We start from the raw sequence: 15761 nt of genomic DNA, 5'->3' as shown, positions 1-15761 counted from the left end.
GCCTCCCCAGAACTCCACACCTGCTTTCCTGACACCTCTACCTGGAGTCTGGTGGACAACTCAAAAATAATATTTCTCCTCCACAATAAAAAGACAAATAACTCAATTTAAAAATGGGCAAAGGACTTGAACAGACATTTCTCCAAAGAAGATATACAGATGGCCAACAGCCACATGAAAAGATGCTCAACTTCAACAGTCACCAGGGAAATGCACACCAAAACGACGAGATCCCACCTCACAGCCGCTAGGATGGTTATAATCAAAAAGCCAGGCGGTTAACAAGTGTGGAAGGAAACCCTCATACATTGCTGGTGACAATGTAAAATGGAGCAGCCACTGCGGAAAACAGTCTGGAAGTCCTCAAAGGTTAAACACAGAGTTACCACCAAATCTACTGCTCGGTATCTACCCAAGAGAACTGAAAACATACATTCATGCAAACACTTGTACATGAATGTTCACAGCAGCATTATTCATAACAGCCAAATAGTGAAAGCAACCTAAATGTCCATCAGATGATGCCTGGATAAACAGAACGTGATGTGTCCACACAGTGACACAGTATTCAGCCATTAAAAGGAATAAAGCACTAATACGTGCTGCAACATGCATTGAAAACATTATTCTCAGGAAAATTAACTAAGGGAAATAGCATATGATTCCATTTATATAAAACTCCAGAACAGGGAAGTCCAGAGACAGCAAGTAGATCAGTGGTTGCCAGGGCCTGGGTGGAAGCGGACATGGGGAGAGGCTGTTGATGTGACAGGATTTCTTTTTGGATGAAAATGTTCTGGAATTAGTGGTGACGGTTGCACAACCTTGTGAATATACTAAAAATCACTAACTGTACACTTTAAAATAGCAAATCTATAGCCTGTAATTTATATCTCAACCTAATTTTTTAATTGAATTATAGTTGATCTACAATATTGTATTAGTTTCAGGTGTACAACATAGCGATTCAGTATTTTTCTAGATTATATTCCATCTAAAGCTACAGCAAGTCCACTACCTACAAACGAGTTCCGTTCCAGGAGCGCGTTCGTTAAGTCCAACAAAGTTAGCCTAGGTACCAAACTAACACAATCGGCTATAGCACTGTACTGTAATAGGTTTATAATACTTTTCACACAAATAATACATAAAAAACAAACACAAAAAATACAGAAAACATTCTTATAGTACAGTACCCTGAAAAGTACAGTAGTACAGTACAACAGCTGGCACACAGGGGCTGGCATCGAGTGAACAGGCAAGAAGAGTTACTGACTGGAGGAGGGAGAGAAGGTGGGAGATGGCAGAGCTGAAGGATTGTCAGCAATAGGAGACGGAGGGCAAGCTGCCATTTCACTCACGACTGACGTTGATGGAATGCAGGTTCGGACCTTTGAAAGCTCGCAACTTGAAGGTTCATATGCAGGGGACTTACTGTATTACAAAATAATGGCTGTATTCCCTGTGCCGTACAATTATCCTTGTTGCTTACCTATTCTATACATAGGAGTTTGTAACTCTTAATCCCATACCTCTATCTCGCCCCCTCCCTTCCCTCTCCCCACTGGTAACCACTGGTTTGTTCTCTATATCTGTTTCTGTTTTGCTATATACATTTGTTGGTTTTATTTTTAGATTCCACATATAAGTGACATCATACGGTATTAGTCTTTCTCTGACTTATTTCACTAAGCATAATACTCTCTAGGTCCATCCATGTTGTTACAAATAGCAGAATTTCATTCTTTCTTATGGCTGAGTGATCAGAAAACCTGAATAGACATTTTTCCAAAGACAATATGAACGGCCAACATATGAAAAGATGCTCAGCATTGCTAATCATCAGAGAAATGCAAATTACAACCATAATGAGATATCACCTCACACCTGTCAGAATGGCCATCATCAAAAAGACAAGAGATAATAAATGCTGGAGAGGGTGTGGAGAAAAGGGAACCCGCCTGCACTGTTGGTGGGAATGTAAATTGGTGCAGCCACTATGGAGAACAGTGTGAAGGTCCCTCAAAAAACTAAAATTAGAACTACCATATGATCCAGCAATCCCACTTGCGATATATCCAGAAAAAAAACAAAAACCACTAATTCGAAAAGTCACCCCAATGCTGACTGCAGCTCTGTTTACCATATAAATAGACACGGAAGCAACCTAAGTGTCCATCGACAGAGGAATGGATAAAGAAGACGTGGTATGTATTTTTATGTATATATAAAATCTCAACATTAAAATATAAAAATGCTTCCCAAACTCAACTCTTCCCCTCAAATCTGCTGTTTTCAGTGTTCACAATCTCAGTGAGTGACAACTGTATTCTTCCAGTGACAAGGCTGCAGGTGAAGGGTCAGGAGTGACACTCGTCTGCTGAGCAGGGAGTTTTAGAAGGCATGGACTCTTCTACGGGTCAGTGCACTCTTCCTAATGAGACGAGAACACGCCACTTTGCTCATCCCCGTCATGACGAGGTGCTCGAGAGACCCTGGCTCCACTCGACTGCTCCAGCCCCAGGTAACTGCTCCTTTCTCGAGACGATGCCACGTGCTCACCCACCACCTGAGTCCGGTCAGCAATGCCCAGCAGTGCTGCAGGGGGTTGTCTGCTCACCTTCCTCATCGAGATTCCGGGCCCACATCTTTCTCTCCACCTCTCCCTCCGGGCATCTTCCAGGACTCCTGTGGACATGATGACGATGTTCACCACTCAGGCCTCACGGTCTCTTGAGCTTCTTCCACCGACGCCTGATTCTTAGAAGGTGACCTTAAAGAAATGGGCAAAACCACGGCCATCTCTCCTCTGTAGCATTTAAAGTGACCAAGAGTGTGTCAACTTAGACCTGAGGTCAGGGACCAGAGAACTTTTTTTCTGTAAAGGATCAGACAGTAAATGTTCAGGTTTAGGAGCCAGAAGCGGGAATCGAGTGGCCACGGCACTGTGACGTGCGGGGTGAGGAGCAGTGGTGCCGGGTGACCAGGTAACTGTCAGAGTTATTTCATCTCGTCGTCAGCAGCGGCCAGGCCATGCTACACAAGTGAGCGAGCGTGACTGTGCCCCAACAAAACGGTGCTCATGGAAGCTGAGATTCGTTTCACATGCCACACGTTCTTTTGATTTTTCCCCAACATTTAAAAAAGTGAAAAGCATCCTCAGCTCACAGGCCGTACAAGAATGGGTGGCGGGGAGCAGCCAGCCAGCCCACCTTAGGTGACGGCATCCCTCTGGGTGTCGTGGGCCCCCCTTCCACTCCACGCCTTCCACGCGGTCTCGTCCCCGCACGTGGCTCTGGCGGCTGTGTACACGCTGATTGTTTCAAGTCTCTTCTGTGGCCTGGCTCTTTCTCCTACACTTCGCTCAGCTGGCCCCTCAAGGTCTGCAACATCCGTACCTGAATTCTGTCTCTCCGGTCGCCAGCATGCTCACTCCACAGGGTTCCCCTCTGTGACGGGCACACACCCAGGTGACTTGATTCCTCCCTCCCTGTAACCACTAGACCAACCAGTCGCCACCGACAGTCACTTGTCCCCGCAAAGCTCCCAAATCTGCTCACACCCGACCCCCCTGCCCCTGTTCCCCCGCCTCCGTTCCCCCGCCCTGGTCTAAGCATCACCTTCCCGGGCTTCTGCAACGCTTTCCTACACACTCTCCCACTGCTTTCTCTTTTCCAATCCATTTTCCTCACCGACTAGGATCTTTTTTCTTTCCTGAAATGTTTCAAGCATAAAGTTAAAACGTAAGATCATTAGCACCCATCCAGCTCTGTCAAGTAACACTGCATCCTCTTTTTTAAAGAAATAACATATTACAAACATGGCTGAAGCCAGGTACCCCTCGCAGTCCTATTCTGCTCCATCCCAAGAAGTAGTCCCCATCCTCAAGTTGGTATGTCAGTAGTTCTCAAACTGTGGTCCCTGTACCTGCCGCAGCGCCACCTGGAACTTCTGAGAAATGCAGGTTCTTGAGTCCTTGCCCCACACCTACTGCATCAGAAACTCTGAGGTGGAGCCCAGACATCTGTGTTAACACACGTGACATAGGGGTGCATGCTGAAGTTTAATAATCTCCACGCATGCTTTTTATTCTCACATGAGTATGTGCCCATAAATAACAACACATAATACATGTATGTTTTCAAACTTTATATCAATACAAGCAGTGTTGTACTGTTCGTCCCTCAGTAACCGCAGGGGATTGGTTCCAGGACCCCCTGCGAATACCAACATCTGCGGATGCTCAAGTCCCTCATATAAAATGGTGTAGAATCCCTCTGTATCGGGGATGCAGGACACACAGTCCTCTTATGACTTGCTTTTTTAAAAGCCCAGCATTATGTTTTTGAGGTTTATCAAAGCAGATACATGACGCTCTACTTCGCTCTTTTGGATTGACTATACCGCAACTGGTGATTCAGGTTTGCACACACTTCCTGTGTACATGTGGAAGGTTTACATGGGGTCTTTTTTTTTTTCAATCATTTTATTTACTTTATTTATTTTTGGCTGCGTTGGGTTTTCATTGCTGCGCGCGGGCTTTCTCTAGTTGCGGCGAGCGGGGGCTACTCTTCGTTGCAGTGCACGGGTTTCTCACTGCAGTGGCTTCCATTGTTGCAGAGCAGGGGCTCAGTAGTCGTGGCATGTGGGCTTAGTTACTCCGCAACATGTGGGATCTTCCCGGACCAGGGCTCGAACCCGTGTCCCCTGCATTGGCAGGCAGATTCGTAACCACTGTGCCACCAGGGAAGTCCCGCCCACTTCTTAAAGAAGTCATTCACCCACTCCATCACCTGAGGGTCGTTTTTAAAAAGATTTATTACTTACTTAATTTGTTTTTGGCTGCATCGGGTCTTAGTTGCGGCATGCAGAATCTTTCGTTGCGGCCACGGGCGTCTTTCTCGTTGTGGTGCCCAGGCTCCAGGGCGTGGGCTTTGCACTTTGCGGCACGAAGGCTCTCCAGTTGTGGCGTGCGGGCTTAGTTGCCCCGCAGCAGGTGGGATCTTAGTTCCCTGACCAGGGATCGAACCCACGCCCCCTGCATTGTAAGGCGGATTCTCTACCACTGGACCACCAGGGAAGTCCCCTTTTTTTTCTTTTAAAGGCATATTTCTGGAGTAGGTTGCCCAGAGCTAGGGAAGAGGCTGTATGGCTGAGGAAATGTTCTCGTCCAGAAATAAGCAAAACGACACTGAAAGCTTCTGCAAATTAAGAAATAACGATTGAAGGTCCAGGTGGGTAGGAGAAATTCAGGCACTGTTTAGACACAAAGGATTTCTGACAATGATAAGAAAAAATTGGCAACAGGAAAAAAGTGGTTTCCACTGCTATACACTCACAGCTTAATTTTTAAAAAAAGAAAAGCAATGGAACAAAATTGGTTTTTGCCAGCTACAGAATATTTTACACAACCAGAGAAGAAATGAATTAGTTCCCCCCCCCCCCGCCCATACAATTCTGGTTAGAAATCCCATTTTGCCAACAAAGCACAGGTACATTAATTATTTTCAATATTCCGGATGCCTACTTAGCCTTAAGGTTCTATAGTAAAGGTCAAGCAAGGGTGGAGAAGACAAGACCACCAAAGAATATGGCTAAACCCTGCTTTTGAAAAAGTGGCAGCAGAGGATTCCAGACCTGGAGGCGGTCGCAGCGCGGCACCAACAGAGGCAGGAGCTGAAGCCTGTCCCGGCGGCGTGTCCGTCGGCTCACGTCCAGCTCGGGCGCCGGACAGGACGCAGCCCAGCTATCCCCGCGCCCGCCCGCCGCCCCTACCTGCCGCCCCCTCCCCCGGCCCGTCGCCCCTACCTGCGGTCCCCTCCCCCGGTCTGGCACGCGGCCTCCTGCGCCTGCGCGGCCGGAAGCGCGCCCAGCAGGACCAGCGCGAGGGTGCGCCCTGGTGTCGTCCTCCAGCCGCCGCGCAACCGGAGGTCGGTCGCCGGAACGCAAAGCCAGAGTCGGAGCGCACCCGGAAGCAGGCCCGGCGCACCGGGCTGTGTCCTGTGGCGGCTGCTTCTCTGCCAGCGCGTGAGGGCGGTGATGTGTTTAGTCCGGACGCGCAGCCGGGCGCGGGTGCGGGTGCGGGTGCGGAGAGGACCTGTACGATCTAGACGCTGCAGAAAGCTCCTGCTCAGCGCAAGGCGGTGCTTCCAAAGGGCGGTCCTCAGACCAGACCAGGTGCCGAAGCTTCACAGCTCCAGGGAACTTGTCAGAAGTGCGAATTCCGGGCTCCATCCCAGACCCGGGGCTGGGGCCAGCGCTCTGTGCTTTTACAGGCCCCCGGGGGTGCCCGTGCTAGACGTCCACGTTTGTTTATGCGTGACTTCATCCTGGAAGAACACTAGGTGAATGCGGAAAAATGCGGAGGAACGCACAAAACACACGCACGCATCTCTCAGCATCTCTCAGTGTCTTCAGTTCCTGTCGTGAGCCACAGCCATCCACATCTGGTGTTTCAACTTTCCAGTGGGTTTCGGGGAACTCCCATCGCTTCACAATAATTCACAGGCTGCAGCCCTTCCAATGCCCATGTCTAGAACTGAGAAATATAATAACCAAAACAAAAAACCTCACTGGATTGGTTCAATAGTAGAATGGAGATGACAGAGAAAAGAAGTCAGTGAATTTGAAGACAGATTAATAGAAATGATCTAATCTGACCAACAGAGAAAAAAAAGGAAAAAGAAAGGGAAAAAAAAGAACAAAAGGCACCTGCGGGACAAGAACAAAAGGTTTAACATTCTTGCATTGAGAATCCCACAGAAGAGAAAGGGCTGAAAAAATGTTTGAAGAAGTAATGGCTGAAGATTTCCCAAGTTTGGTGACACCTACAGATTCAAGCAGCTGAGCAAATAGGGTAAATCCAAAGACATCCAGGCCCAGACAACATCAAAATCAAATTACTAAAGACAAAATAAAATTTTTGCAAGCAGCCAGAGAGAGATGACATGTAGGTGAACGACCATTCTAATGACAGGAAGTGACACTTCCCAAGTGCTGAAAGGATTGTAAACTCATAATTCTGTATCCAGCGAAAACATCTTTCAGGAATGAAGATGAAATAAAGACATTCTCAGCTGAGGAAAACTAAACAGAATTTGCAACCAGCAGAACTAATCTAAAAGAACTGCTGAAAGAAATTTCTTCAGGCAAAAGGGAAATTATACCAGAAGGAAACTTGGAACATCAGGAATGAAAAAAAAGTAACAAAAATAGTAAATCTCTCGGTAAATGTAATAGGCCACTCTTCCTGAGTTCTTTAAAATATGTTTGGTGGTTGAATGCAAAAAGTATAAAATTGTCTGATGGGGTTTTCAATGTAAGTATAGGTAATATATAAGACAGCTATAGCATAAATGGTGGGGGTCAGGAGACCTATACCGTGGTAAGGTTTCTACATGCCAGTTGAAGTGATAAAATATTGATATAAATAGGCTGTAAAAAGTTGAATACGTAGTATATAATTCCTAGAGTAACCAGTAGAAAATAATAATAGAGAATAACAGGAAAATCTCCAATCACTTGGCAATTAAATGATACACTTCTAAATAATCCCTGACTCAAAGAGGATGTCTCAAGAAGGGAAATTAGAAAATATTTTGAGCTGAATAAAAACAGAATGTATAGCATTAAATGCTTATATTGGGGAAAAAATCATCATCTAAGCTTGGATCAATCTAAGCTTCCACCTTAAAATATTAGAGCATGTACTATATACTAGAAATTTGCTAAGAGAGATCACACACACACTCAAGTGTGAGGTGAAGGATCTGTTCACTAATCTTAACGTGGTAGTCATTTCACAATATATATCAAATCATCATATTGTATGTCTTAAGCTTACACAGTATTACTTGTCGATTATATCGCAATAACTGCTGGGCAAAAAAGCTAGAGTGGACCAAATCAAGTAGAAGGAAAGAAATAAAATGTGAGAGAATTCAGTGAAGTTGAAAGTTCTATTATATATACTTTTTTGTTTTTAAAGCTTGTCCATACACACTGACTTGCCCATTAATGGGTTACAACCCAATTTGAAAAACATTGCTTTTTATAACATAACTTCCAGAGGGAAACCTTCTGGACTCTCTTACTAATTTATAAGTTAATATCTGGGATATAACCAATTACAGAATTGAGTTGAAGGCCTCACTAAAGGATATAAATAACGAAATTTGTCCTCCTTTGTGAACCCTTCCTGACTCCATCAGAAAGATAATCCCTCCTGCTTCTGTGTTCCCAAATAGTACTTCTTCAACAAGCAAATAATCATTTTCAGGGTACTAAGGGGAGTAGCATACTGTTGGTCTCTCTCAAAATTGGGATCCCTGAGGGCAGAGACAGTAGTGTCTTACTCTCTTCTCTAGCTCCAGATTTCCTTTATGTGGGTCCAAGCTAGTGCTATTTGCTATATTTGAGATTTTAAAATTTTGTTAATTCATTAATAAAGCAATAAACTCATTACATGTTAACAAAAGTAACATTTTATGAAACTTATATTTTCCAAAAAACCAACCAGGAAAATGGCAGTTTTACATTTTTGCGAATCTCTTTCGTCCGATTTAATAGAAGATTTCCAGATTCTCCTATCTGCTTCTATATTCAATCTGTTGGAATATGGTGTTTTTGGTTGAAGTACATGAAGAAAATCCACTCATACACACAGTTATATAGTCAGAAAGGGAGGATTTTAGGAGTCTTTTAAGAAGTTGTGGATATTCTTCAATATTACACCAAAATTCGACAAGTGGTGGTTTCTCAAAGGTTAGTTGCAGTGTGGAATCTGCAACCCTATCAATGTACTTTTTGTGTTCTGTTACATCTGGTAATGTGAATGGATTGTTTATGCATTCATGCTAATATCATAGATGGGTCATTTGGAAAATATTGGTCCGTTGAGCTATACGGATCCACCAATTGTGGATACATTTAACTATTCATTATTGATTCAATAATTAATAATTCATTAATAATTCATTAATATCATCACTTTGATTTCATCAGAAGGTAGCGGGAAGCTGTCAAGCTGACTGGGGTAGATTAAAATTTTCCCTCAAAAGCTCAAATTTTATGCCTGGCAACAAACACTCAGCTGTTCAAGTACAAATGGCATTCCAAGAAGAGTGGCCTGTTTGGGCCACAACTTAACACAATTGCACAAATGCTTTTCTTCAAGACAACCAAAAAGTTTAGGCATACTTCCATTCAGTCACACAAAATACTGAAAAGACAGTGAGTGCTGTGAATAAAATATATAATTACTGATTCATCAAGTACATTGTTCAGTGAATGCATGGCAGTGAAGAATACAATGACTACTCAGTACCACTGCCTTGATTTGTGCTAAGGCACCAGCAGTTTTACCCACTGTTTATGCGCCAGCAGTGCAGATAGCAACACAGTGAAAGTATTATTGGATAAATAATTTTGAGCTAACAGCCCCTCCACAGACCACATTTTAATTGTTAGTCCAATGAAAAAAGTGCACTGCCAGGTCTCTGTATTCAGCTGCCCATCAGGAGATGGCCCTCATTAGGATCATCAAAATAAGATACACTTGAATCATGGGGCCTCCTCACCTGATTCCATACTCACTAAGCAACCTTTTGATAAATGAATTGCCACCTAGTTAAACTTCAGGCAGAAAATGCTAAGTGGCTAGGCTGATGCAATTGCTTGGTCCGCCTGTTACATTTCTCAGTGTAAATTAGTAAACTGCCATTATGCTTTTTATTAAACAGTCTCTTACGAGCTTTGTTGAGTCAGCAGCCCTGAATCTGATCAGTTTGGGGACAATGACGAGGTAGTTTCTGAGAGTAAATGCCATCTTATGAAAACTTTTCTGTACAATTTTTTTTCATGACACCTTTCTTCTTTCATTTCTTCTTTGATAACACAGTACAAACTTTTTCCTTTTTTTAAATTAGTATTAGTATTTTAAATTAGTATTTCTCTTTTACACCACCTTATACTCTCCTCCAACCTCCAAATACACAGGTTCACCTGGTCCTTTCCTGCTAACTGTAAATGACTAAGAGACAGCAGTTCATGCTGGAGCCTCAGGTCCCCTCTCGGTAGCTGCGTGGCCTGAGGCAGATGACTTAGCCATCTGAGCCTCAGTGGGGATAAAGAGAGGGAGGTTCATACTTAATTCACAGGACTGTTGTGAAGATTAAATGAGATGATGCATATGAGAAGCACTGCACAGATGTTAGTTTGCAGTATGATCATCATTTTAAGAAGTAATCGCAGAGATTGGGATTGACATATACACACTACTATATATAAAACAGATACCTAATAAGGACCTACTGTATAGCACAGGGACCTGTACTCAATACTCTGTAATGACCTATATGGGAACAGAACCTAAGAAGGAATGGATATATGTACATGTATAACTGATTCACTTTGCTGTCCAGGAGAAACTAACACAACATTGTAAATCAGCTACAGTCCAATAAAAATTAATTAAAAAAAAAAAAAAGACATAATCTCTTCTAGCAAACGAGGAACGGAGGAGCCTTAACTGGTCCCAGCACGGTGCCCAGGGCTTTGCACTTTCTCATGGAGCCTCATCACTTCAAAGCTAAGCGTGTCATCATCCAAATTTGTGACACGAGGAAACCAAAGCTCAGTCAACACTAATGGTCACGTAACTGATTAGTGCGAAGCAGAGACTCGAGTCCAGTCTGTTCCTCCAGCGGCTCCACTGGCCCAGTGACCTGTGCAGCGATCTCAAGGGATTCTGCTCGCCGTGACCACGAGCCTCATGACCACCCTGCCCCGGCCACATGACACTGGCGCTCGTGGCCATAAGGATGGAGTTTCACAAGCCCTGGGGTTGGGGTCCGGGCGAAACGCCCACATTCTTTCAGAACAGGATTCATCACATAGAAACAGGACATGAGATCCACACCCTGGGCTCCAGGTCCGGCTGGGCCTCGGTACAAGTGGCCTCGCCGGCAGCAGGAGGGGACGGAGCCCATCGCGCCCCACAGCCAGGGGAGACTTCCCTGTACCCTCTGGTGCCACCGCCAGCTCACAGGGCAGCTAAGGAGCAACTCTGATTTCCTTGGAGGAAGCCACTGCCATGTGTCCCATGCAATTCAGCTTCAAGAGAATATTACTGCGTGTGACAGAAGCAAGGGACAAAGTTACGGTGTCGCTGCTGACGTGGCCTATACACGACGGCCGCCTCTTCTGGGGGGTCAGAGGGACCCTAGAGGTGTACAGGAGGAGGCTCCTGATGAGGTGGCAGGGCAGTGACCTTTCAGGGCTGTGACTTCACTGCTGGGCCTCCAGACTCCATGTGTTCGGTTACGTGGGTTTTGACAAATACAGCAAGTCAAGTCATCACCACCCCAGAACCCCAATAAAACATGGCCCATCACTCCACAGTCCCCTCAGGCCTCCGCTTATGTGGTCTGGGTATTGGGGTAACACCATACAGCCAGCGGGCCCAGCTCGGGTGCCTGATTCTTGGGCCCCAGTCCCCCATACTCCTGATTGGGACCAAGATAGCAACAACCCCAGCTTGGTCATCCAGGGACCACCAACCTAGGCCTTATTTCTGTAGACTACTTTCTTCAAGGCTAGAGGTCATTTCTAGCTTCTCACACTTTACCCTAGTCTAGCCTTGGCACCGTTATGTGGCAGGGCCCAAGTATCCCGTGGCCAAGGGGCCCAACCACAGCCCTGCCTGTCCTCCCTGGCCACAGGCTGCAGCATGGTGGGGACACTGGTAATGGGGAGGAACAAACCTGACTCCATCTTAGATCTGTTCCTCTTATTTCAACCTCTGTGCTCTGTCGCCTGGGCTTAGTCATGCTGGCTTTGCAAAAGAATGTTGTAAAAGAGTGTTGCCTGTAGCCTAAAATACACAGGACAGCCTGGCCATGCATGACCTGACCCGAACGGAGAATAACATTTGTCTCGTTGGAGGTTTACGGGAACACAGTGACCAGACCTACATGGACAGCTGCGAGAACAAAGGATTCCGGCACCAAAAACTGCACCAACCAACCACGCCCCTCCCTCACGGGGCCTTTAAAAATGCTTTGCTGAAACCCTTCGGGGAGTTGGGGGATTTTTGGACACGAGGCACCCATTCTCTTGCTTGGCCCTGCACTAAACCTTTGTCTGCTGCAAACTCCAATGTTTTGGTTTGTTTGGCCTCACTGTGCGTTGGGCACATGAACTTGCATTCAGTAATACACTGTCTGCCTGGAGTTCAGAGCCCAGAGCCGACAGACTCAATTCATGAGGGCTGAAAGGTCCAGAACGTCACAGGCCATTTCTTATCCATTTTCCTGTTTACAAAGTAGAAGCCAAAGACTGACGTTGAAATAAATGTGCACAATTCCTACGCCCTATCAACAGAAATGCATGGTCACAGGAAACGCATCTGTGTTCTCCAAGTGATCTAACTGAACAGATTCACTTTTCTTTTTCTCTCGCCATCAATGTGCTGTTTTTATTTTACATGAACCGGCAATTATGGTATGCAGTGTCTTCCCATCATGAGCACTTAGTAATTCTCAAAAACACTGCTTCGACCCTGTCACTTCCCTGCGCCCAACATCTCACATTTCACCGCTACTCATCTGGTAAAGTCCAAACCATTTAGCCGCCTCTAAATTTGCCCAGATTGCCTCCTGCAAGAGAGCTCTGCTCTGAATGAAGGACTTATTTTCACCTTCTCTACCCCTGTCCCTTCTGCAACTGTCACCACCCCCAGGAAGCCCTCTCAGACCACCACGAACAGGAAGGAATCTCTTCCCTCTCACCTGGATTTCTGTAGCCCAAGTTTCTCATCATCCTAAGCCGCCTTGAAGTGTTATGGCCATTGACAGGTCCCCTCCCTGCCTACAAGATCTCTCAGCACTGGAAAGCATCAAGCTTCTCCTGAGTAACTGTCTGTCTTTGCCTCATGGATGAGGGTTCGTTCCCTCTACTTGCTGAGTAACACAAAGCTCAGGGCTAAATGTGTCCCCGACTTCTAGCAAGTATACAGGACCATACGGCATACCTGTCATGTGGTCACTTCACCTTCAGCCCCGGCTCCAATCACAGGTCTCTCTGACTTGTAATTCATTTAATCTCACCATGTGCATGAATGCTTTGGAGAGAGGGTGAGAATGTGTCAGAGAGTGCGGCTCATTCTGGCACAGGCATCCAGTACCCTCCACGAGGCAATGTTGGCAAGAGGAGTCTTAACATGCTGATACTTGTCATCCTACAAAGATGTGTCAGAAGTAAGCACAAGTTCTTAAGTCCTGAGGCTCCGCTGCTATGACCAGCCAGGACCATGAGCTACTCAACCCTGGGTGCATTAAACAACACCAAGGCCCTGATCTGGCCCAAATCAGAAATTTCCCATTCCTTTAAGATATTTTCAGAAAAACTGTAAGAATGTCCATACCACCCAAAGTAGTCTACGGGTTCAATGCAATCCCTACCAAGATTCCAATGGCATTTTTAACTGAAATAGAAAAAAACAATCCTCAAATTCACATGGAACCAGAAAAGACCCCCCACATAACCAAAGCAATTTTGACCAAGAAGACCCAAGATGGAGGCATCACACTGCCTGATCTCAAACTATTTTACAAAGCTATAGTAATCAAAACAGTATGGAACTGGCATAAAAAAGACACACATATCAATAGAACAGAGAGCCCAGAAATAAACCCATGCATATACAGTACATGCATATAATTTTTGACAAGGCACCAAGAACATACAATGGGGAATGGACAGTCTCTTCAATAAATGGTGTTGGGAAAACTGGACAGCCACATGCAAAAGAATGAAACTGGACTCTTTTCTTACACCACTCACAAAGATCAACTCAAACGGATTAAGGACTAAAATGCAACACCTGAAACAATAAAACTCCTAGAAGAAAACATAGGCAGTAAGCTCTTGACAATAATGTTATGGATCTGACACCAAAAACACAGGTAACAAAAGCAAAAATAAACAAGTGAGACTACATCAAACTACAAGGTTTCTGCACAGCAGAGGAAACCATCAACAAAATTAAAAAGCAACCTGCGGGACTTCCCTGGTGGTGCAGTGGTTAAGAATCCGCCTGCCAATGCAGGGGACACAGGTTCGAGTCCTGGTCCAGGAAGATCTCACGTGCCGCGGAGCAACTAAGCCCGTGCGCCACAACTACTGAACCTGTGCTCTAGAGCCCGCGAGCCACAACTACTGAGCCCACGTGCCACAACTACTGAAGCCCACGCGCCTAGAGCCCGTGCTCCGCAACAAGAGAAGCCACTGCAATGAGAAGCCTGCGCACTGAAATGAAGAGGAGTAGTCCCCACTCGCCGCATCTAGAGAAAGCCCATGCGCAGCAAGGAAGACATAATGCAGCGAAAAATAAATAAATTAAATAAATTTTTTAAAAAAGGCAACCTGCAGAATGGGAGAAAATATTTGCAAATCACGTATCTGATAAGGGGTTAATATCCAAAATATATAAGGAACCCTTACAACTCAATAGCAAAAAAAAATAACCTCATTTAAAAATGGGCAAAGGACCTAAATAGACATTTTTCCAAAGAAACCACGCAAATGGCCCACAGATATATGAAAAGATGTTCAACATCACTAATTATCAGGGAAATTTAAATCAAAACCACAATATCACCTCACACCTGTTATTATCACACCTATTATCAAAAAGACAAGAGACAACAAATGTTGGCAAGGATGTGGTGAAAGGGAACGCTGTCGGTAGTTACACAAATTGGAGTGGCAACTGTGGGAAAAAATGTGAAGATTCCTCAAAAAATTAAAAATGAACTACCATACAATCCAGCAATCCTACATCTGGCTATGTATCCAAAGGAAATGAAATTGCTGTCTCAAAGAGATATTTGCACCCCCATGTTCACTGTAGCATTATTCACATGAGGCAAGATATGGAAACAACCTAAGTACCTAAGTGTCCATCCATGGATGAGTGGATGAAGAAAATGTGAAATACACCCACGCACACACAATGGAATATTATTCATCCATCCAAAAGAAGGAAGTAGAGTTGACCCTTGAAAAACGTGGGTTTGAACTGCGTAGGTCCACTTATACTCAGATTGTTTTCAACAGGAAATACTATGGTACTACAGGATCCAAGGCTGGTTGAGTCTGTGGATGCAGAACTGTATCCTGAGGACCCGCGAATACGAGGAATGGAGCTGACTATGAACGACAGGCAGATCTTCAACTGCGTGGAGGGTCAGTGCCCCTAAGCCCCAGGCTGTTCAAAGGTGAACTGTACTGCCTTTTGCAACAACATGGATGAACCCAGAGGGCATTATGCGAATTGAGATAAGTCAGAGAGAAATAAATACTGTACAGTATCACATGTGAAATCTAAAAAAAACAACAAGACCCTTAAACTCATAGAAACAGTAGAATGTTTATTTCTGGGTGAGGGGGATTTTGGTCAAAAGGTACAATCTTCCAGTTATGAGATTAATGAAGTTCTGAGGATACAGCATGGGAACTATAGGTAACAATAGTGTATGATATACTTGAAATCTACTAAGAGAGTAGATAAGAAGTAATCTCACCACAAAAAAAAACAAGAAAAGGTAACTCTGAAGTGGTAGATGTGGGAATTAACTTGACTGTGGTGATCATTTCACCAAGTATATGAAATCTTCACACTGCACACTTTATTTTACAATTTTATTTGTCCATCATTACCTCATCAAAGCTGGAGAAAGAAAAAAGGAAAACTGCAGGAA

General features: G+C 44.7%; 1 protein-coding gene across 12 annotated transcripts in view; it reads right to left on the bottom strand.

Moving 5' to 3' along the window:
• Positions 1 to 15761, bottom strand: part of LOC133083665 (protein O-mannose kinase-like) — a 62851-nt gene that overhangs the window by 13386 nt on the left and 33704 nt on the right. For 2 of the 12 annotated variants that reach the window (XM_061179772.1, XM_061179784.1), the window contains exons 1-5: positions 5809 to 5844; positions 4828 to 5201; positions 3621 to 3714; positions 3213 to 3449; positions 2621 to 2773 (exon numbers count right to left, since the gene is read on the bottom strand). The exons of 2 other annotated variants lie outside the window; for them this stretch is intronic. In XM_061179772.1, the coding sequence (XP_061035755.1) occupies positions 2621 to 2698 (78 nt within the window). In that variant the 5' untranslated portion in view covers positions 2699 to 2773; positions 3213 to 3449; positions 3621 to 3714; positions 4828 to 5201; positions 5809 to 5844. Of the gene's footprint in view, positions 1 to 2620; positions 2774 to 3212; positions 3450 to 3620; positions 3715 to 4827; positions 5202 to 5637; positions 5661 to 5808; positions 5889 to 15761 lie in introns of those variants that run through there. 8 more of the 12 variants (XM_061179774.1, XM_061179773.1, XM_061179775.1 and 5 more) reach the window with 8 other exon arrangements.

This window comes from Eubalaena glacialis, unplaced genomic scaffold (assembly GCF_028564815.1).
Source record: "Eubalaena glacialis isolate mEubGla1 unplaced genomic scaffold, mEubGla1.1.hap2.+ XY scaffold_474, whole genome shotgun sequence".
In the NCBI taxonomy this organism is placed as follows: domain Eukaryota; kingdom Metazoa; phylum Chordata; class Mammalia; order Artiodactyla; family Balaenidae; genus Eubalaena; species Eubalaena glacialis.
The sequence above is the reverse complement of the archived record's forward strand: the minus strand, read 5'-3'. Positions and strand labels throughout refer to the sequence as shown.